This window comes from Zalophus californianus, chromosome 4, assembly GCF_009762305.2.
Source record: "Zalophus californianus isolate mZalCal1 chromosome 4, mZalCal1.pri.v2, whole genome shotgun sequence".
In the NCBI taxonomy this organism is placed as follows: Eukaryota; Metazoa; Chordata; class Mammalia; order Carnivora; family Otariidae; genus Zalophus; species Zalophus californianus.
Window position 1 is genome coordinate 169,970,841 of NC_045598.1, and position 24,558 is coordinate 169,995,398.

The window sequence follows — 24,558 nt, forward strand, 5'->3', positions numbered from 1 at the left end:
TTAAATGTATGCTTACTTCTCTTTAAAAGCAAAATTAGAAATAAGGTAGGGCAAAGTTATGGTTGGGCTTAAAATTTTGTAGCTTAGAAGTGATGTTGGAGTCCACCTGTTCCAAAATCCTATTGTTCCAAGAAAGAATATTAAAATCCAGATGTATGTGAGCCTTGGTCCAAGTCACACTGCTGTTTTTCCCCCTCTCCCATTCATGGATGATGATCCTAGACTATGATAGGCACACGGTGTTGTTCTATAATTATTATTATTACTTTTTTTTAAGTAGGCTCTACCTTCAGCATAGAGCACAATGCAGAGCTTGAACTCACAACCCTGAGATCAAGACCTGAGCTGAGATCAACAGTTGGATGATTAACCTGAGCCACCTACGCACCCTATAATTATTTTTATTAATACACATTAGCAAGTTCGTTTTTAGCCCACTTTCTGTCCCCTTCATCACTCTCTTGGGACCCCATCTCTTGCACCATTTATTTTTTGAGGGCCTTTGCACTCACCTGGTTGAAATAACATATTGCTGTTAAGCAATGATTGGCACAGATCAGCATTTCCAAAAGTGCTTGTTCTATGTGTTGTTAGTATTCTCTGAGGGAAAATGTTGTTGCTTGAAGGAATTTGGAAGATATTGCACTGAACAAATGTATATGATTGTTTCCTGCAAGACTTCTCAGAGCCTTTAATATGCTAATGTGTATCATATGTCTTTAGGAGTGGGGTAAAGTACATAAATCATATTTTCAGAGCTTACTTAACTGTGGAACTTTCCATCTCTCCCCAATCCCAGCATCTGAAAATGAGTGGGGTTTAAGTTATCCTTCCAGAGATACTTGCATTTTAATAAGGGATTCTTAAAGAAGAAATTATATGTTGAGCTCCTTATTTCTCTTAGGATGTACAGTCTTTAAGGGCAGGAAAAAATATCATTTATCTCTGAGTCACCAACACTTAGCACAGCACCATGCACAGTTCCTGGCACATAGGACAAATAGCACAAGATCCAGCTACATTTATTAAAGGAATAAACAAAACAAAAAAAAAGACTTCAAGCCCCGTCAGACTTACTTTCTGGAGGTAGAATTTGAGCCATCAATGGCAACTGCATTACCCTTCTGTTATCCTTTGTTTTTTGATCTAGTCTACAGTTCTGGGGCAAGACTTATTTTAAAAAACTGATAAAGAAAATTATAAATAAAAAATATTGTATTATCCTATTTTCCCCTCCCCTGCTCACTTAAAAAAAAAATCCAATGCTTACTAGTTTTTGTGAGGTGGAATCAGGGTAACAGGTAGAGAAAAGCAGAGCTGGAGAGGCAATAATGGGGAAATCACATGGAAAAGGGCTGAGACTTAGAAGAGAAGTATGGAGATAGAAGGAAAGAGGGTAAGAACCAGAAACGTCCAGTGGCTGGGAGAGTTCTTGGTTGGGGGTTGAGAGTGGCAGAGAGAGAAAGGTTTGGGGTAAGGAAGGGAGGCAGCTGCCTTTGGATGGATGATGAGGGCTTCGCAGATGGGGAGAAGGACTTTTAAGATATGTTCTGTGTAACACATACCCATACCAACACCCACACATTCCACCTTGGAAGTTTCATGAAGGATCAAGTAAAATCTGGAAATGCTTTCAGATATATTTGTATTCCCCTCTTGTAATTCCCAGCAGAAACTGAGCAGTGGGGGGGGGGGGGGGGGGGCTAAGAATATTCAGATTCCATTCCCAAAGGATAGAGATGCAAGAGAAAAATAGGAGCCCAGCATGTTTTCCATTTCTCATGAGAATGGGGGCATGTTCATTTGTGAAACAAGTGTATGCAGTTTTCATTATCCCCTCCCACCTTACACCTCCCCAGTGCCATACAAAAACAGGAGAATGTGGTTGTCTTTCCTAAAGCTAATTTTTAGTTCATTTTTTCAATATATGTACAAAATCAGGCAAGGTAATGGAAAGCTATTTTTCAGCATATATATACCTATATGCCATAAAAATAGATATATGTGAAGGGAAAGTGCTAATAATGCTTGTGATTTCATAATTACCATAAGAAGCCTCCTCAGCCAGGAACAACTTTCTCTGAAACAAAATATCCTGTACTGCAGTATACATGGACTAGGTCTCATGGAGGGATTGTAGAAGATTCTGAAGAATCTTAGGGCAGTAAATAATTTTGTTGGCTTCGACTGAACTTCTCATGACATCACTATACTTGATCCAAATATGGCCACCATGTTTGCCCAGGCAAGTATGAGTTCCCCAAACACTGAGATGGCAGGGAAACTTTTCTTGGTACTGGCAAAATGGTATCGAGGGGAGTCTGCCTACACCTGGCTTTAGTCTTTATTACTCTGAGTTAATTTGCTTATTGAAGTGTTAGCATGGCTTGCTGGGCTCAGTGGGAAGGAGGGAAATAAGCTGGGAAGAACATGACACCAAGTTTAATTCACCGAAACCTAACCTTTGCGGAGCAACTATTATGTACCAAGAGATGGGGATACAAATACGAAGAAGATGAATGCCCTACTTACAGGGAGAAAAAGAAAGAAGAAGGGTAAAATGGGTGGGAGGAGAGAGATGGAGATGGGTTCGAGAAAGGGAAAGAGAAGGAGATAAGATGGAGAGGAAAGTAAGGCAGAAGAAAGAATCAAGACAAGCACATGAAAAGAGGGCAGGAAGTTAAAGGCAGAGAAAAAGGTTGACAGTGGGAAGAGAGACAAATAGAAGAGAGAATGGTCAGAAATGATCCAAGAGAGGTCAAGAAAAAGAGAACTTTGGGTTTGGGGGCTCTAGTTCTCCATCTTCTCAAGAGGTTAAATGGTGAAATGTTGCCCCATTTTCCATGTTCTTAATCTGTGTGAATTAAGAGTGGCAGAAGATGGTGCTTTTAGAGTTAGAAGGTGTGTAGGCAGATTTAGAAGGTTGACACATTGAGTCAGTAAGCCAACCTAAAAGATTATTACAGGTTTTACTTTTGGAAAACTGTTTTGGTGGGGGTGGGGGAAGATGAAAACCCCCAAAACTATATTCACAGTAAACATGTAATAAAAAAGGCAATGGGTGTTTCCTTTCTTTATCATGCAACTTATGACTGCCTTTTCCTTTCTGGGAAAGAAGTGTTTCTGTGGTGCAAGTTGAAGCAATTCATCATACTCGGTAAAGTCACAGTGGCTATAAGTACTCATTAGGATGTCTCCTTGAGAAAAGGAAGGGTGAAAATGGTAGTTTAGAGCAGGTAAAATGGTCTATTGTTTTTATTTGGTACATTGTATTGTTCAGTGAATTTTTTTTTCATTCGAGAAAAAAATGTTCGGCATCCTTTCAATACGTGGTCAAGACTGGAGTATATCCAGATGTGTGCTGAAATGCAGAGCTAGCTGTGCCACATCTGTTTTGGAGAACTAGTTTCGGACCCCAGACCTCTTGGGCAGCTGTTTGTGAAGGTCAGTATCTCTACTGATAAAATACAGATACCTTCTAGTTGGTCATTCCCTGAGACAGAGGGCACCAGAGGCGCTGGGGAATGCCATCAATCATGCTATTACAAGCACTTACGACTCTCTGGGATGAGAGCAAATTGGTGGGCCAAGATCTGTTGTTCCATCTTTTTCCAGGGTGTTACCATATCTGGAGACGAAGAGAATTGGGTCTTCTGCCTGGCTGTGCTCAACACTAAAGCCTTCAACAGTAACAGCAATCATGCTGGGGCGATTTGTTGCTGGGGGAATTCTGTGTGCTGGGAGCTGGAGGGAGGCCACCAATTCATTTCACATATATTATTTCTCCAGGAAACACAGCATAATTGAGGACAATTTTCCACCATGAATTGCATCATTAGCTAACACAGAGAAAGTGAAACGCTCTTAACTTTTCTTTTCCTTCTGCAAAGCTGATGAGCTGAAGAAAACAGAAATAAAAAGTTTAATGTAATTTTTTTCTAAGGATATATGTTGAAAATCAGAATCAAAATGCTTTTACACGGTAATAGAAATCCCACATTTTAATACATTGCCATGCACATAAGGAATCAAGTAATGCTGAATACAAAATAGTCCAATATACAAAATGATAAAGCAGATTTTCAAGCCCAGTAGAGATCATGCTCACGGATACAAGGGGGCAAAAATCTGTACAGTTTCATTTCTATCAATTTAAAAAGAATCATGCCCCCCAACTCTTTTTGACGACAACCCCAAACAGAAAGAAACATTATAAGAAAATATAAAGGAGACCCAGAGGGAATTGGCAAGTTGATAGCTGCTTAAGATGTGGAAATTGTTGGTTCAAGATTGTGGTGCACAGTAATTCTTATGTTTAGAGAAAAGTTTCTAAACATTGTATGCCCTGGGAACCCAGGGAACCAAAGTGAGCATCCAACAGAAAAGGCACTCTGATTTTACCACGTAACTTGCTTGAGTCCTCCTAAGCCTAGTCCTGGGAGTTTCTCTAGGGTGCATAGAGGGGGGAAAAAAAACCCCACAGATGTGGGCAATGGATAAGGAAAATACTTATTTAATTAACCACTCTTTGGGGACTAAGAGAATTTAGACTGCTGGTTTAACTACTCACTTAAGGAAGCTATAAAAATTTCTACCCTCTATGTAGGCTTTTGTATTATGAAATGTGCTTTTATAGCCACGTTTGTTAGTGTTTGTAAGACTGTGAACCAGTTTTTTCATGAGCTTTTTCCCCCCCTCATACCCTACTGAGAACACCGGTCTTCCATTCAGTTCACATGGGGTGATTTTTTTCTTCTTCTTTCTTGCCTAGGACAAATACTAATATACTGTAGCTAGTCAACAAAGTTCCATGTGGCTCTCTGCTTCCCGTGACCCTCAGTTTGTCAGCTTCACACTTTCACTCGTCTTCCCCAACCCGGGGATTGGTGATTTTCCCCTGCACTAAGCCAAACCTGAGGCTCTCTCCCTTGGCTAGCTCAATGGTAAGCCTTTTAGAGGCAGAGAAGTGGAGATACACGGGTGCCTAGGCCACGGGCTCTGCAGACCAGTTACCCTGTATTAGAAAAAGCTTGTGTGTGTATGCAAGATGTTGATTCTTACTTTATCATTCTTTCTGTTCTAATCTCAGGATGGACCCTCAGGAATACCAGCTATGAGGGGAAATCATAAAGAGAAAGGACTCACAATTAAAGCCCAGGTCACTGCTTTATATTAATGGTACAGGACACCTTCCCTTAGCTCATTTTAGCCTGCAAACCACCCCATCTGCTGAGGTGGGACAGATGAGCAGAAGCCCGGAGAGATGGGCAGTTTCTATTGAATCCAAGTATTCTTGAATTCAAAACCTCTTCTTCCCCTTTCTCAGAGCAGTGCCAGATCCACAAAGGCCTAAGAATAACTCAAGTATAAACCACAGTAGATCAATATTTTCTTTTCTCAGGTACGTTTTACTGCTAATATGTAATTATGTTACCATATTGATCTTTTCTAAAGTTTTGGGTACAGCTATTTAATTTAGTGGCTAATGATATTAAAGAGTTGGATTAATTGGAACTACAGTAGCATGGTTTAATGGCACAAAAGTTTTAGAAATTAGTTTCAAAATATTTGTGCTGGCTTGGCTTTTCAGCAGACTAGTTGCTTCCGCGCCAGTCATGACTGAGGCTTTCAGTGCAAAGTCCAGAGCCTAACATTATTCAGCTCAATGCAATGTGAACTTCACTAGCCAAGCCATGGTCTCCTCAAGCATGGCCTTGTAGGGATAGCATTTTTCTATTGGCTGAGGAAAGGTAGTGGTGCATAAACCATTCTGAGGCCCAGAGAGCCTTCGAATTGCCTACATGTGAGTTTAAGCATGTGGAAGCCCAACGACTCCCGGGTAGCGGGGTGGGGGGTGGCCAACACTCACTGAAGAGGGTAATGCTTCTCTTTCTGGTAATTGGAGTTGAGAGTTGCATTACAATGGAAAAGACAAAGGTTCCAGTGTTCAAACCCCACTATGCGCCCTCCCCCAGCCCCTCCCCACCTCTCAACCTGACCCAATTCTCTTTAAGTTTACCTCCTATAAACAGAGGCCTGTTGATGTGAAAAAGAACTTGGTCACACACTTCCAAACTTCTGCAGCTGGTGTGTGGGAAAACATTCTCGGTCCTCTCCTGTATGGGAAATAGGTATGGGAACTGTTCACAGCTGCCACTGAGTCAGCGGGCAGCTGCCAATGCAAATGCACTAAATGCAGCTGATGGTGGTCAATAAAAAATACTGGAAATATATGTGTGTGTGTGTGTGTGTGTATACACACACACACACACACACACACACACATATATATATATAAAGAATTCAAATTGATTCAGGGGTTGCATAATCAAAGACCATGGCAGGGCTCAGTCCAAATCATATTCTTGAAATTATGCATGAATAGGGAGACTACCCAGAGCTTCAAAAGGTGTCTTCATGGTCATTGTGCTATTTTACGGGGAGGCCAGGTCAGCTTCCTCTGTGGAATGGGAGAGGGCCACCATCAATCTGTAGAACACAGCAACCACCAGACACTTGCATTTAATGGCGAGCAAGTATTTCTTCAGAGTTATGTCACAAAATCCGTTCCCGGACCACAGGAGAAATAATGACCTAATAAGAATCTCTTGTTTTAGAATTTTTTTTTTTTTTTTTTTTTTTTTTTTTTTACAGAGTAAAGCTCCTGAATACGTTTTTATAGAATTTGGGGAGGGTGGGATTTAAATACAACCACACAAAACAGATCTGTGAGCTCTTGCGTATCAACCCAGCTTAGAATTCCACACTTGATCACTGTGTGTGCTAACAGGGCAAAGCCACATGGAGCACAGCCGGTTTATATCCTTTGATCCAAACAACTGACATTTAAAAGGTTCTAAGCAATGCAGAAAGCAACCAACAGAGTCTTCAGTGTCTTCATTGTTTTGGGTGTTAGCATCTCCAACTGGATTAATGTAACAGTCTCCACGTCATTCACATCAGTAGGGCTGTTTCTATCACTCTGCACTGGAGGCAAAAAGGCCTGGGTTTAAGAGCCTTTCTAAGGCTCCTGGAAATGTTGGAGGTTTGGAACAACAACGGCAACAAAACAAGCCATTAAAGAAATGAAACCCCTGAACCACTGGCTCCGAAATATGCAAAGAATATTGTATAATCACAAAGAATGTATCTACAACACTTAACATTATGTCAACCAGTCAACTGCAATTCGGTGTAAGTCATAGGGTTACTTTGAAATTTTATTAGGTGTATGTTGTTGGTGCCTTTTTGTGCTTGATGTAATTGGAGAAGGGAGGCTCTGAAGTAAGTATGCTTGGGGCTCTTCAAGATTGTAAAATTGCCCCACGTGGTACTCAAAACTCCAGTCTTACGAAGCTTTTTACACCCATTTTCTGCTGGGCTGGGGAAGTCATTTGTCAGTCTTTGTGCTCTTGGGCTGGAGGTCTAAAACTGGTCCCATCTTCACTGGCACTTTCCCCTTTACATTTATCTTATAGGTGAATTTCATCTTAAAATTTTTAGATCTTAGAAATGGTGCTCCACACCCCAACCCCGAATTTTCCCGGCAGGACCAAGATGATGGCCAGGAGAAAACCAGCATTGATACCATCCCTCTGGCCACCTTCCCACATGAGAATGTCCAGGGAAGGATCTATTTTGTTCTTTTTATTAAGGCGTGGCATAACCTCCGTGTGCACAGGGCCAACTTTTCCTCACGCTTCCCACCGCTGATTCACCATCAGAAGAATGTCAGGGTCTCCCCACAAGAGTACCAGAGCAAAATAATGAGAACGGGGTTCTGTCTGACCTGAAGCTGTGCAATGGCACCAGGAATCATGCAATTTGATAAAGCAGAATTCATAAGATAGTTCTCTGGCTACAGGATGAGATGCAGATCTAAAGAAACAAAGGAGCAGAAATCACCTCCTTTGTCTTTGAAATCAAGTCTCCAGCTGTGCCCTGAGCAGAAGCATCTCGCCGCGGGCTGTCCTCCCTCGTAATCTCAGGGGTTCTTTTTGGATGAGCAGTTTTGACCGGTCACTCGCTAGAGATGGGAATCCACAGCCCACTGCTGTTGGGGCAGCAAGCCTTAACCAAGATCAAGCAGAAGAAGGAATTATGAGTCAGTGCTGGGGGAAAAGGGGATGGCTAAGTTTTTCTGTTTGAGTTCTTTATAGAATACTCAAAATCTACCCAAGGAATTGTGTTAAGAGATTAAAAGAAAAAAAAAAAAAAGCAAAAGAGTGGGGTGGAGGGGGTTGTGGGAGAGGTGAATAAAAACAGCTTTTAAGGCATAAAAGAATTTATGTCACTTTCAAAGATCAGATTTTAAAAAGATTCTACGGCAATCTTTAAGTCTAGTTGTCAAGTAACAAAATTACTCTAAAGAATGTAGGGGAAAACATCACAAAGAATGAAGCAGCTAATGGCACAGGGAAGAGGAGGTTTGGGTAAAGCTGAAGTGCTAAGGGGGTCTTGAAAACTTCTCTTCCGAGAGACTTTTATTGTTCTTCTCCAAAATCAATCAGGTGACATTTGCAGACAAAGAAAACCTTCGCAAGTAACACCAGGGTAAATCCATTAGAGGATTCTATCCTTAGTTTATATTCTTCAGTACGGTTGATATTCCTTTTCCCCTTGAGTGTTAAAAAATGGCAGAACTCCCTCAGATTAAGGACTGTTAACCTCTGTCTGAGCAACTAGAAGTGACTTTGGAGAGAACTCGGGGTTACTTCCCCTATTGTGGAGGTAGAAGTCAAATGTGCAGTTACACAGCTCATAGAGCCTGAGCAGGGGTCTGAACGGATGCCATTACCCATGAGAAAGTTTATAGGATTTCTATCCCCTAGGTATGTCTTAAACTACTGAAGTGATTTGCTTTTCACCCTAGCAGAACCACCGATGCTCTGCATTTTAAATTCAGTTCTGAAGCTGGAACAAGCTAATCCCCTTGGCACCCCAGAGTCTGATAATTATTGATTTCTGTTCATTCCCAAGAGTGTCTTTCCTGCACAAGTGTGGGTGTCAGCCTTTCAATAAAAGGTGTAGCAGAGGTTTAAATAAAAGGAAAAGTTAAGCATCAACTGTTTATAGCCCTTAGACATCAAAATATTTATCCCTTACCTCCTGGTTTCCCGCTGCCTCCTTAAACAAAACTCCCCACAGCCATTCCTGAACTTCTGGGAGGTAAAATTTCCTCCACACATCTTGGGAAGAAGGTGCAGCACAGCAGGAAGTAATGATGGGGAAATTGTGGATCAACACGGAACAAAGAACCCAAAGGCTGTGAAGGAAGTCATTTCTCCATTTTGCTGGTTTACCAAGTGACTGCTCAGATTTTTATGCTGCCATGTTTCCAAAACCATCCCCCCAAATGATTTCAAAATGAGGTCGACAGTTTGGAAAACACGTTGAAGCTCATACACAAATACCTGGTGTGCCAGGAATTAAGGCATTTATAGAGATGCCATCTTCAACTGGGTTCTTTCATGGGTCTTCAAATTTGCCTTTTCCCATCTCCACTCCTGCCCATCACCTTTTAATAATCTGTCAGTATACTTCTGACTAAAAAAAAAAAAAAAAAAAAAAAGACTAGGAAACTCTACTTATTTAATTGTTCAGAACATATTTTGTGAAAGCCAAAGGAAGGAAGGATGAACCTCCATCATTTAATGACCATCCATACCATAAGGTGGGTCCAGTCTCCCAAGGTGGTTAGCCATAGTCTTAGAATGACCCTGAATTCATAAGCCAGTTAATTCCCAGTATCTCAGCTCCTGACAGGAGTTCTTACGGACTCCGGAGGCCCTATTCTGGGTCCCCAGGACTCCGTTGAGAACTGGAGCTTCAGAGAATCCAGCAGAATGACCAGCAGTCATTCCCCAGGAAGGGAATACAGATGACCAGAGTGAATATCCAGGAACGCAACTGAAAGCTGTTTTGGGAAGCTCTTACCAGCTAAGTCTGGGCCCGGGAAGGGTTGGCCATACACAAGGATGCAAACATGTGGCCTGATGCTACTACCTCTTCCTCCACTGTCTCCTTCCTCGGCTAAGGGAACTGCCTGCCGCCGTGTGCATTTTGTGAAGTTACTCTGGCCGAGGGTGAATTCAGGTGTCTGAATTCTGTTTTCATTGTGGAAAAGCTGGGATGGGGGCAGCGTTTGTGGGGGAGGAGATATGGTTTCAGAAGGGCATGGTGAATCGGCCTCATACTGTTGTTACCCCAACACAATGCTTGGCAGATAGTAGGTGCTCAACAAAGCCTTGCTAAATAAAAGAAAGGATCAAAGAAGAAGGAAGCCTTGCTGTCGGAACTGAAACTCAGGAGGTGGGCAGGAGAGATGGGAATGTTATCTTTAGGGGCACTGGCAGCCAGGGTTTGGCCGCCTAATTCTGGATTTGTAAAAAATTATGGTCTGTGAGAGCCTGATGGTCCTGGTGCTGACCTGTCGAAAGGCCAGATCTTGGTGGTGACTGAAACTCCTCCCAGTTCCCTCTTGGAAGCCCCCCTTCTTTGGCAACACAGCCTGACAGGTTTGTGGTGAGTCATCCTACGAGGTGACTCACCTGCATCACATTTCTTTCCCTTCCCCTATCAGCTTTCCAAATCTCAGGTGGGGGCATCTTCCAATGTGCTGTGCATTTCTTGAGATCCCCCCCCCAGGGGAGAGCAGACTATGACTGCATGTATGGAGACCCCCCTAAAATGCCAAACTTCCTTGTGCTGGCAGGGTCACAGGGTTGGTATGCATATTTAAAGAAAAGCCTGATACCTGTCGGGCCCAGATTGGGATTGTGGGTACCCAGGCCATATTTGCTGAATTTTTGATTCAGCCAAGTTTATATTTCCAGTGGGGGGAGAGGGAAGCTAAAGCATTACGTAGGGTCAGTCAATATGGATATCCCTCTAATGCCCAAAGACAAGCAATAACTGGGTTGACTAGTTTCTCAGGACTGTGCTTTGCTGTAAGACATAGTAAAAAACAAATAATTTATTGTGGATATAATCCCAGAAAGGATTAAAGGGGACTAGTAGGTTCTCTACTGAGGTAGGAACCTAGTGTGGATTGGGCCCTTTTCCTTCTTCAGGCTCGTGGGGGGACGCTTGCTGTTTCCCCTCTTCAGAGATCTGTGATTTAAACTTGACCTAGAAAGTTTTCTAAAGTTGTAAAGTCAGACCACATGGGAAACCTGCACTCTGCTGCCCTTACCCTCAACCCACCATGGTCTTTGATTAAAAACCCACCCCCTTTTGTTCCTTGAAAACACTCTTCTATAGAAGGAGTGACTATGTACACTGGCCACCTAGAAGCTGCCTGTGTTTGTCTGCATGTGGATGTGCTAAACTGTGCCCCAGTACCAGAAACCAAGAGCTAAGATATTTCAACCACCAGCCCACTTCTACTCCCCTTTGGCACTGCAAGAAATCCAGCTGGTTGCATGAAGTATCAACAGGTTAAGTCTAACAGTATTGTGGCCAGGTTTACACCAATCTACCACAGATGACTGGGGATATACCAAGAGTGGAGTTTGTCTTGGACAGTCTGAGCCAGAAAGAGGACAAGATTTATTAAAAAAAAAAAAAAAAGAGAGAATACTTGTTTTCCCACGTGTACTGAATGTACTGATTGGTTTTGGTGTCGTGTTCTCATGTAAAGTGCTTAAGAGTTGGACAGAATACCTTTAGACATCATAACTAACATAATCAAGACATGTTTACATTCCTACCAGAGCAGAATATCATGAACGCTTCCACTGAGATTGCAGAACTGCTGTGATTTTTTTTCTAATACATCATGCCATCTGCACACATAATAAAATAATCCAGTAGTTGCCATGCTAAAATAGGACTTCTAGTGAAGGGCACAGACAGCTCCCCTAAGGGAGCGTCAGTTACGCACAGTGATGAAAACTGGAAGCAATTTTCCAGCTAATGGTCTGCCAATGACCACTTGGAACAAGTTGGCACTGTATATTATGCACCTCATTTTAAAAATCCACAGCAAACTAAGATTTTCCAAATCCCATGATCTTGATTGAATGGGTGTTTTTTCAGTTAATCTGGTTACTCTGTCAATGCTCCACGGAGATCTTCTGGCAGTGCCATGAGTTAGTCTTTCTGTGAGCAACAGGCCACGTTCATATCAACTGGCAGGACAGCAGCTTGGAAGGCTAACCATGTTTATGGAGAACCCTCGATTGAGGCTGTAAGAGGAAAACGGAAAAATGCAGTGAGTCATTTCTTTATGTTCCCAGATACTGGTATGTAGCAATTATCCTACTCAAACGAACTCTGACATCCTCAGGTCAAAGAGAAATCCCCAACAGGGATAAAGTTACTCAACCCCAGGACAGGTTTATGGTGGTTTGTATTCTTGGAATGTCCTTCCACCATTTGGCAGAGCATGGAAGACATCCATCGCAGGGACTGGCGAAGTTGCCTGGAAGGCAGGGCAAAATCAGATCTCTGGAACTGGCATTCATCCCTCACTGGTCTGTGATTCAGGAAACCATTTCCTACATTATGGAGTTTCATGTATTTACCTGATCTGGTATGAAGGCGTGTGTGTGTGTGTGTGTGTGTGTGTGTGAGAGAGAGAGAGAGAGAGACAGTGGTGGTTTTATTTATCAGGCAGCTTTCCTGGGATAAAACTTAGAAGGAAATGTTGGAAGCAGTATGGCTGGAGCTCCTGAGTTTTCTAGTTGAAAAGTGAGACTGGCTGAGTGAGGAGCAGGTCAGGGACAGAGAAAGTCTTCAAAGTCTGACCAGAGATTGAACTACCTGCATTGCAACCTCGCTTTTGACTTTGGGAATGCTGGTACAGATATGTCTTCCTGGGTTTTGTAACTCTTTATTTTATAATTTTCCTATTATTTTATCTGAATCCTCCCTACAGTCCCTTATATACAGGTCCTCATTTATTACTTAATATGGGAGTGCCACTGAATGTTTTAGAAAAATATCAACATTAGCTTTATTTAATACACAAAACTATCTGGCAATGGGAGACTAAGATAGCTAAGAGTTCTTGATGTTAAAAAAAGAAAAAAAAACTACCTAGGCTTTTCAAAATATGAGAGAATGCAAAATTTATAAGCGAATGGTTGATTAAAACTTACTATTTTGGAGAAAATGCAAAAACAAAAGTAAGGTACTATTTAAGCATACTAAATATAAAATACTACTACTACTGATAAGGTTGTAATGAAAGTAGAATACTAATATATTGCTGATGGCATTGTAAACTGGAAAAATAATGTCAATTTATTTAAAAACTATTAAAAATTTACATTCTTTGGGTGCCTGGGTGGCTCAGTTGGTTAAGCGACTGCTTTCGGCTCAGGTCATGATCCTGGAGTCTCAGGATCGAGTCCCACATCGGGCTCCCTGCTCAGCAGGGAGTCTGCTTCTCCCTCTGACCCTCTTCCCTCTCATGCTCTCTATCTCTCATTCTCTCTCTCAAATAAATAAATAAAATCTTAAAAAAAAATTCACATTCTTTGACTCACTGTTTCCATTCAAGGAGTGTATCCTAAGGAAATAATCTTAAAAAAAACCGAGAGAAACTATATGCACAAATATATAACCCAGAGGTTATTTGTAATAGTGGGAAAACTGGAAGAAGAGTCTCCCACTGTTGAAAATGTAGGTTAAGTAAATGATGGCGCATTAACAAGATGGATGCCAATGTGGCTATTGAAGTAATAATTATGAAGATTATGTAGCTATGTGGTAAACAGTTATGATATACCACAATGTAAAACTTACACATATGCATAGAAAAGAACTCTAAGTGAAATGATATGGCAGGATTTTTATTATTGTTGTCTTAAATATTTTGCAAAGCCACAAAAATTAGGTTCACAAGAATGCAGATGTGACCAATGAGCACTGACTAACCAAAGCATCCATACTAATACTACTTCAAAAATAACTATTTTGCAGTCCCATTAAGAGATAACACTCCAGTAATATTGAAGGGGGAATAGAAACTCATATGAATATAAATGTTCTATCCAGGTCAACCTGAAAGGGAACAGTGCAGCCCAGAAGATCCACATGGATTTCTGGGAACCAGACACAGTATAGCATCCTTTTGGGACTTTTGCTAAAATCAGCCCTGGAGTAGAGAACCCAGAAATGGACCCTCAACTCTATGGTCAACTAATCTTCGACAAAGCAGGAAAGAATATCCAATGGTTCATCTCCCCCTCTGATGAACCATGAGAGACGATGGACTCTGAAAAACAAACTGAGGGCTCTAGAGGGGAGGGGGGGTGGAGGATGGGTTAGCCTGGTGATGGGTATTAAAGAGGGCACGTTCTGCACGGAGCACTGGGTGTTATATGCAAACAATGAATCATGGAACACTACATCAAAAACTAATGATGTAATGTATGGTGATTAACATAACAATAATAAAAAAATAAAAAATATAATTCAAAAAAATAAAAAAATAGAAATAGCAAAAAAAAAAAAGAATATCCAATGGAAAAAGTCTTTTCAACAAATGGTGTTGGGAAAATTGGATAGTGACATGCAGAAGAATGAAACTGGACCAATTTCTTATACCATACACAAAAATAAGCTCAAAATGAATGAAAGACCTAAATTTGAGACAAGAAACCATCAAAATAGTAGAGGAGAACACAGGTAGCAACCTCTTTGACCTCGGCTGCAGCAACTTCTTCCTAGACATGTCTTCAAAAGCAAGGGAAACAAAAGCAAAAATGAACTATTGGGACGTCATCAAGATAAAAAGCTTTTGCACAGCAAAGGAAACAGTCGATAAAACTAAAAGACAACTGACAGAATGGGAGAAGATATTTGCAAATGTCTTATCAGATAAAGGGCTAGTATCCAAAATCCATAAACAACTTATCAAACTCAACACCCAAAAAACAAATAATCCAGTCAAGAAATGGGCAGAAGACATGAACAGACATTTCTCCAAAGAAGACATACAAATGGCCAATAGACACATGAAAAAATTCTCAACGTCACTTGGCATCAGGGAAATACAAATCAAAAACCACAATGAGATACCACCTCATACTGGCAGAATGGCTAAAATTAACAACTCAGGAAACAACAGATGTTGGTGAGGATGTGGAGAAAGGTGAACCCTCTTACACTGTTGGTGGGAATGCAAACTGGTACAGCCACCTTGGAAAACAGTATGGAGGTTCCTTAAAAATAGAGCTACCCTATGACCCAGCAATTTCACTACTAGGTATTTATCCAAAGGATACAAATATAGTGATTCAAAGGGGTACCCGCACCCCAATGTTTATAGCAGCAATGTCCACAACAGCTAAACTATGGAAAGAGTCCAAGATGTCCATTGACAAATGAATGGTTAAAGAAGATGTGGTATATATATACAATGGAATATTACTCAGCCATCAAAAGAATGAAATCTTGCCATTTGCAAAGATGTGGATGGAAATAGAGGGTATTATGTTGAGCAAAATAAGTCAGAGAAAGACAAATATATGATTTCACTCCTATGTGAAATTTAAGACACAAAACAGATGAACATAGGGGAAGGGATGGAAAAATAAAATAAGACAAAATCAGAGAGGGAGACAAACCATAAGAGACTCTTAACTCTAGGAAACAAACTGAGGGTGGCTGGAGGGGGGCAGGTTGAGGGATGGGGTAACTTGGTGATGGACATTAAGGAGGGCATATGATATAATGAGCACTGGGTATTATATGCAACTGATGAATCACTAAACTACCTCTGAAACTAATAAAAAAAAATCAGCTCTGGTAAAATATGTGACCTTAGAAAAGTATTTTTAAGAATAACCATAAAATAAAAGTGAATAATGATAATAGTGAGCTCTAATTAATTATATTGGATCTCTATACATTGGATCCTGAATCAGGAGTTGATAACTAGGCTTATCATAGTTGTTACTTTTCCAAATAACCATGTTTTCCACATGAACCTCTAATAGTTGACGGAAAGTAGATGTGTCTAGTTTCAGGCTATAATAACCGTACATGAACATAAGATGAGCCCATTGTATTTCAGAGTTCTTTCACCTGTGGTTCCCCTGTACACTTCTTAGGATAGGTAGGCATAGTCCCATTTTATGGAATAGGAAATTAAGGCCCAGAGGTATTACTCACCCAAGGTTACACAGCTTGTAAGGATCAAATCTGACTCAGACTTAGGTATTTCCCATTCTAGTGACATGAAGGGGTGACAGGGACACATATGTAAGGTAGAAATATTCAGAGCTTTTCCCATTCTCCTCTCTCCTAAGTAGGATTCTGTGTTTATCCATAAGCCCGTACAGCACAATAAAGGGCCCTGCTGGGCATGGAAGAAAATTGAAGACTTAATTATTTATATGACAAAGACAGAGATGATAGGAAGAACAGAGGGCTACTCCTACATCAATACACACAGTAGTAGAGGCCACAGAGAGAAAAAGTGGGGGGTTTCAGGAGTGACACAGGGGACTCAGAGTGACGAGTGCAGCATGAGTCTGGCCTTTGGAAAAGGGCTGGCCAACGAGAAGAGCGTGCTATGGCATAATGCCCCCTTGACCATCTTTCCATGGAATCAGTAAAGAATTCATTGCTCTTTGATACTGTTATGGTTAGTTGTCTTTCATTTGAATGTGTCACCACACTGAGCTGGGCTTTAGGTGGGAGCAAGAGCCCTCTGCTTACCCATGTTGTATGTGCAAGGTGTTTGCCTAGGGTAAGGCTTGAACCACTGTCTTCCTATCACAGAGGTACAAAGATGAGCTCTGCTGTCATCTCTTTGCTCAAGAGTTCTGTTACCTGCAATTGGAATTATGTCTTCAGGTATAGAAAAGCTACCTGAGGTCAACACACAAAGTGGCAGGTCGAATTTGATGGCTCTGGCTCTTTAAAGGGAGAAATGGGTGCACTTTTTGGGTTCCATCCCGGATTCCTTCCAGCTCCTTATATACACTGACTTGTTCACAGCCTTTGCTCAACATTTCTTCCTGCCTAGGCCACCTTCTTTGCACACCCTCTAACGCTAGTGAACACCTACCCCTCCATTTTCTGGACCACCTTACGTGTTGCATTCTTCATGAAGCCTTCTTTCCTCTAGGTGTAGCTGACAACAACCCCCCCCCCCCACCCCATCAGCCAGCATGGCATCTGAAACCTTTACCACCAAACCTACCAGGAACACTATTTTAATGTATCCCTTTCTCCTAAATTTTTTGATGCCATGTCTTTTGAGCGTGTGTCTTCCTAGTGCAAAGTGGCAGATGTATAGAAGGTGCTAAATGAATAGTGAAATTAATGAAGAAAGGAATGATGTTGGAGAAGAAGAGTTATTTTTTTCTTTTCTTTTTGTTCTTTTTGGCTTATTTCAATGTCTAATTTTATAGAAGATTTAATCCCGTAGCTCAGGTCTGCATAATGGAAAGGGGGATTGCTTCAATTCCTTTCTTGCCATCTGAGGACTAAAGACATGTGTGCATGCCAGTGGTGGCTATGTATGGATTTGCAGCTAACACATAGTAAAGGGCTCTTTCTCAGATCTCTGTTTGATGGGTCAACATTACTATTCAGGCATTTTGGGAACTAATCACCTCCTAAGTCCAGTGGCTCCAGAGCCTGGGATGAGTAGAGAAACATTTGAGTCCAGTGATTAAGAGTATGGGCTCTGGAATCAGGCAGATCTGGGTTGATATCCCAGGCTCACCATTTACCAGCCATATTGACGTTGAAAACATGGATTTGTCCAACCCTCAATCTCTTCACCTTTAAAATGATCAGAATCCTCACCTTACTGGGTTGCTGGAAATGATAAAATGGGCTCATAGAAAAAACATTTTGTGTGGTGTTTTGGCAAATAGTAAATATCTGCTGAGTGATGGCTACTATTTATTATTATTATTACCACACATTCCCAAAATTCCTTAGAGAAACAAGAAATACAAATAGGGCAATGTTCCAATGTCACAGCTGGGGGCCAGGAAAAAGAAACACCATGCCCAGGGGTCAAACCCTTGTCCCCTCCAGAAGGATAACACTCTTCTCGCCTGCCAATACCACAGTCAACACACCCTGCCTTCCACTCTCCCCTAAATTAGTGCAGACATTGACAGACAGTTCTATGATAAGGAGATTTCACTTCAAAGGCAGGAAGGGGGCTGAGAGGCAATGGCCAGCTTGGCAGAGGATTCAAGAACAGATCTGGGACTGAGTGTATCCAGCCCCACCTTTCCCTACTCCAGCAGCAGGAGGCTGATGGGATTGGTTTCTTTAGGGAGGAAGAAAAGATACTGCGTACAGGCAAGCCTTACCTCTCAAGGGCTGAAGGAAAGAAGTAAGACCATTTCTTAAAAGGGTTGTTTAGTGTCTTCCATTCAAGAGGAGGAGCCATAAAATAGGCAAACAAATAAATAAATAAAAGGGTCATATCCTCTACCTGAAAGTATCTTTTATGTGACTCAAGTGAGAGGACTTTGGGGTGGACCTGAATTGCATTTTGATGTGTGTTAGGTGTGAGAGGCACATTCCAAAGGAGGGAGATCCACATTCGCCCCTAGATAATGGCCAATAATTAGCAGAACTAACATTTGTTGAGCACAGCTACAATGGGCCAACTAAAGTTCTACAGGCAGTCACTCATTGGATCTTTACCACCACCTTTGAGGCCTGAATTATAAGATCTTCTTAACACACCTGGAAAAAATGAGGGCAGGTTCATTAACTCCTCACAGTCATAATGCTAGGAAGGCATAGGGCTGAGACTAGAACCCAGATCTGTTCTCACCACAATGCTTTCCTGACTCAGTAAGAAAGCAAATTCCTTAACTCCCAACAGGAATGCAGGAGAGAAAGAAAGTAGCTGTGTTTGTGTAAAAGAATGCTCATCAAACATGAATCCTATACATGAAGTGCCATAGAGGTTTGACCTAGAGAAAGCTAGTGCATTCCTATTTAACAGTCTGAAATCTTTCCTAGGTTTAGAGCAGTAATTCTCAACTGGGTACAACCCATCCTACCCTCCAAAGGGACATCTGCACTGTCAAGAGACACTTGTGGTTGTCACAACTAGGGGGTAACTACTGCATCTGGTGGGTAGAGGCCAGAGACCCTCCTAAACATCCTAGAATTGCCTTAGGACAGACCTCCCCCCACCTGCCCATCCCCATTAAAGAATTATCCAGCCCAAAATGTCAATAGTGCTGAGGTTGGTTTAGAGGATACAGGTCCTTGTTTATCTTCTCTTCCTGGTTGTGAGCCAAATATATCACTCCCAAAATAGGCCAAGATAAAAACCAACTTAAGTGTGCCTCCGGTGTGCACAGGATGTAAGGCTGAGTTCAAACCTCACTCCTTCTGTTCATCATTTGCTCATTTTATTTAATTTTATATTCAATGTAATCAAAACCTCTAATACTAAATCATTTCTAACTTTTAGAACCCTTGCAGGCATACCATTAGAAGAATCAAGATTGGATGATTTAAACAGGTATGCTCAATTAATTAGTAAGCATGTAGGGGAGAAGTTAGGGGGGAAAAGGACAAAAGGGGATTTAGGTGGTAAGAAAGCTCAGCTCTGCCACCAGTCCTTTGGTGGGAAAGCTCATATACCTTCTCAGTTGCACTGGTTTTCTTTCTGCTACTGCCTACTCCCCCACCCCTGATAGTTTGGGGAGTCTTTGCCCCCTGAGAGGATGATTAAGAAATTAACTCTACCCCCCCCCCAGCTGCATGAAAATCGAGGTCCGAATCTTGGGCAAAATGAGTATCAGGCTGGCAGAGGACTTGGGTTATGGGTGAGAAAACAGATGATGCATACAAACTAGCTTGTAACTTCTCATAAACCCTAGTAACCTGGAACCTATAGGGATGCTGTAGGTGTCAACCCCATGGGGCCACAGGGTGCCCTGATATCTGGTTAAACATTATTTTGGGTGTGTTCTGTTGAGGGTGTTTCAGGATGAGATTAACATATGAATCAGCGGACTGAGTACAGTAGATTGCTCTTCCTAATATGTGGGTGGTCCCCATCCAATCAATTCAAGGCCTGAGGAGAACAAAAGGCTGAGTAAAGCTCAGTCGTGAAAAAGAATGAGATCTTGCCATTTGCAACAACATGGATGGATCTAAGGAGGATAATGCTAAGTGAATAAGTCAGTCAGAGGAAGACAAATACCATATGATTTCACTCATATGTAGAATTTAAGAAACAAAACAAATTAAGAAAAAAGAGACAAACCAAAGAACAGACTCTACAGATGATTATGGGGGGGGTGTGTGTGAAATAGATGAAGGGGATTAAGAGTACACTTATCCTGATGAGCACCGAGTCATGTATAGAACTGCTGAATCACTATATTGTACACCTGAAACTAATATAACACTGTTAACTATACTGGAATTAAAAAAAAAAAAAAAAAGAAATTCTTAAAAAAAAAAAAAAAAAGCCAAGTAATGGAGTATTCACTCTCTGTGCCCGTCTTTCCATCTTTGAGTTGGGACACTGATGTTTTGACTTCAGACTCAGAGTCAGACTTGGACTATAACTTACACCATCAGCTTTCCTGGGTGTCCAGCTTGCAGATCTTGGGACTTCTCAGCCTCCATAATTGCGTGAGCCAATTCCTTATAACAACTCCTTTATCTATTATCTATCTATCTATCTATCTATCTATCTATCTATCTATCTATTTATCTATCTATCTATCCATCCATCCACCCAACACCTCTCTGCCCCATGTGCACTTTCTCTCTCTAAATAGATTTGTCTGTCTCTCAATAACTAGAGAGATTGGTAGATATAGATAGATTGATATATCTCCTATTGAAGAACCAAGATCTCTTATTGGTTCTCCTTCTCTGGAGAACACTAACACAGAGTGTGTAGACACAACGATCATAATAGTAAGCACTGTTGTTAACCAGCTACTTACACATGCCTAGCATTGTGCTAAGAACCTGCGTCCATTGTGTAGCAACTCCAGCAGGTAGATACTGTGACTTCACTCCACAGATGAAGGAAGTTAGGCTTGGAGAGAAATGAGCGAACACAGGCTGTGTGTTAGACTATGACCCTTGATCTGGTTATGACATGTCAGGGGCGTGTTGATTCTGGAAGTGCTAAGCAGGAAATGTGTAGTCCCAAAGCCCCAGGGGAAGATTTTCAGGCAAGCATTTTTACCTAGATGGGGTAAGAAGGCCTTGGCCTCCATCCCCCACCTCCTCAGCCCTCGATTTTATTGTTTCAATTAGAATATGATTGGCTCCAATACCAAAAGAGGAGTCTTTCTGCAGTTGGCTTTGCAGTCCTCATTGGCTTGGACTGTCACCTCTCTCTGGGGTTTTAGGAGGCCCAAGAGATGAAGGTGGATCACCACACACACACATACACACACACAGAGTGAGTGACAGAAAGAATGCACTTGTCTGCAAGCTGTCCCTCTCCTTTTCCTCAGCCAAGGAAAGAAAACAAAGACACTGTATTTGTTCCCTTACTGTTCTGTTACAAGTAAAGCTGCTGGTCTACATTATGAGGCTCAAAATGTTACAGAATTCAACTCTGGTTCCTGTGGGTTAGATTGAGTCTCTGGATTTCAGGGTTTAGGAACTCTGGCATTTTGGCCACAGGTTCTCAAACCTGACTGCATTGGATTCATCTTAAGGAGCTTCTTAAAATTTTAATTTTGTCCAGCCTCTCCCCCCATTTCCATGGATTCAGAATGTCCAGGGGGAGGTCTACAAACCTCTATGTGATTCTCACAAGTCCATGGCAGCACTGCTGTCTTTTCCCCAGTATCTGAAGAGTAGTTACTTGTCCTTCAGACAGAGAAAAGTATGTAGACTGTGGGGAAATTTGGCTTACAGTCTTGTTTGGTTCACGTAACAAAATACCAAGCATCCTGGATAGAATCCAGTGCAGTGATCCAAATATCGGATTTTAGAATGGGACAAGACAAGAGCCATGAGGCCTGAACAAGCCATTCAGCCCACTCAAAGTCCTGGAAACGTAGGCACGCTCTACCATCCCAGTATTGTTTTGTTTGTACGGGTTGATTCATGCATCAATCAATCAAGCAAGCAAGCAAGCAACATTTATTCCATTGAGTATTTACTAAAATGCCCAACATTGCCTTGGGGGCTTCGGGGGTGGTAGAGTTTCATATCTGTATCATTGTACTTATCATACTGTATTAGAATCACCTGATGATGTGTCTGTCTATAAACAAATGCTTGTCACATTTTACTCTGCTTAGAAATCCCCTGGAGAGCTTGGTAAGGCATAGATTTTGAGCCCCACATGGAAAGAAGCTGATTCGATAGGTCTGGAGTGTGTCTGTGAATGTGCATTTCTAACAAGCTTCCAGGGACACTGATGTTGCTAGGACCACTCTCTAAGCACCCTTGTTCCTGACCCCAAGCTTCTTCAGGCAAAGAATATGTCTTCTCCTTCTGCAGTATATGGAAGAATGCCTAGAATATCAAAGGGGCTCTCGAAATGTTTGTTGAATGCATGGAATATCTAAGCCACATGAGTAGGGTGAGTAGTTACTTAAAGTAGGGGCAGAATTTGTTTGGGAGCCATAGTATTGTTCTCCAATGAGGGCTGGTTTAGAAATTTCAGTATAGGGGCGCCTGGATGGCTCAGTCAGTTAAGGGTCTGCCTTTGGCTCAGGTCATGATCCCAGGGTTCTGGGATGGGATGAGCCCTGCATCGGGCTCCCTGCTCCGTGGGCAACCTGCTTCTCCCTCTCCCTCTGCTGCTCCCCTTGCTTGTGCTCTCTCTCTCTTTCTTTCTCTCTGTCAAATAAATAAGTAAAATCTTAAGAAAAAGAAATTTCAGTATATATAAGCATCTGAACTCCATAAATTCTCTGTGATGATCCAGGACACCTCTCAGGGCCTGGTTTCCCCAGGAACATGGCAAAACCTCCCTCAGCTTTATGGCTGTTTGGAACTAGAACTGCTGACAACAGTGGCTGCCATCTTCACCACAGGGTTATGATTTGATGCCTTTCTGGGAGAAAGTATCATCAGGCCAGATGCTCTCACAGGGATGCATTTCTATAGCCACTCAGTAGGAGGTAACCCAGTGATTCCATTCTTTGCACTGGACAGAGGTAAGCATTTCAAGTCATTAAATTCCAACAGCCACTCTAAAAGCCCACAGAACCTTCCAGAAGAAAACTCTGTTCACTTGCACAAACGGCAATGAATCTCATGCAAGAGCACGAAAATATGCCTTGAAGTTCGATCCAAGTTGCCATTGAAATTCCCCTCCATCTCCACAATGGCAGGACCAGCTGGCAGATTATATTCTGAGGGCTGCTTCCTAATTTCTCCCATTGCTTCTGCTTCGCACCTCACTCACTCCCAAAGAAGGGTGTCCTTTGTGTTTGTCAACTGAGTAAGTCAAGTTCCTTTTCCTTCTTCTTTTTTTTTTTTTTGAAGTTCATCTATTTCCCTCTTTGTCTATTTAATCTTATTTTAATCTCAAAGGCTTCTCTGTTGAGAAGAAGCCAATGAAGAAGCTATTGGATTAATGCTGAAGATTCACTTCTTCAGAAAAAACATATTCAAAAAAATTCTCCAGGGGCACCTGGGTGGCTCAGTCGTTAGGCGTCTGCCTTTGGCTCGGGTCATGATCCCGGGGGCCTGGGATCGAGCCCCACATTGGGCTCCCTGCTCGGCAGGAAGCCTGCTTCTCCCTCTCCCACTCCCCCTGCTTGTGTTTCCCTCTCTCGCTCTGTCTCTCTCTGTCAAATAAATAAATAAAATCTTTAAAAAAAATGTTTAAAAAAAATTCTCCAGATCCTGCAGCTTTTCCAAGAGAAAAAGAAAAGCACGCTTTTAAAGGAGTATACAAGGTATACTTAGTATTCCTCCTTTCGCATGCCAAGTCTCAAGGGGCAAAAGTGTCTTTTTGAATTAATGCCATACAAGCTAAATAAATATTAACATGTAATGCTGATAACGATGATGGATTTCACCATACAGAATCTTAGAGTGGAAGGGTATTTTACAACAGTACTTCTCAAATTTTAATGTGCATATGAGTCACCTGGGTATCTTGTTAAAATGCCGATCATGCAGGTCTAACAAGCTCTCAGGCAATACCGGTACTGCTGGTCTGTGGACCACACTGTGAGTAGCAAGGCCATCGAGTTCTTAATCTAGAGCAGCTCAGCCCAGTGGAGCTTTCTGCAACGATGGGGATGGTCTATGTCTGCTTTTCCAATATGGTGGCCATTAGCCACATGTGGCTACTGAGCACTTGACATGTGGTTAGCACCTGGAGGAAACTAATTTTAAATTTTATTTCATTTTAATTCATTTAAATTTATTTTTTTTAATTTTTAATTATTTTTTAGTACTGTTTAAAATATTTTATTTTATTATGTTATGTTATGTTAGTCACCATAAAATACATCATTAGTTTTTGATGTAGTGATCCACGATTCATTGTTTTCGTCTAGCAGTGCTCCATGCAGTAGGTGCCATGATCACATGTGCTTGGTGGCTACCATATTGGAAAGCAGCTTTGTAGTGTGGAAAACAGACAGAGATTTAGTAAAAATTTCA

General features: G+C 41.6%; 1 protein-coding gene across 2 annotated transcripts in view; it reads right to left on the reverse strand.

The window, feature by feature from the left end:
- Window positions 1-3,956: 3,956 nt before the first annotated feature.
- The window catches only part of SAMD12 (sterile alpha motif domain containing 12), a 377,845-nt gene continuing 357,243 nt past the window's right edge, over window positions 3,957-24,558 (reverse strand). For both annotated transcript variants that reach the window (XR_003515902.2, XM_027571885.2), the window contains one exon: window positions 3,957-12,188. Coding sequence is in view for 1 of the 2 variants with exons in the window: in XM_027571885.2 (XP_027427686.1) it covers window positions 12,166-12,188 (23 nt within the window). In the remaining variant the exon portion in view is untranslated. The remainder of the gene's footprint in view (window positions 12,189-24,558) is intronic.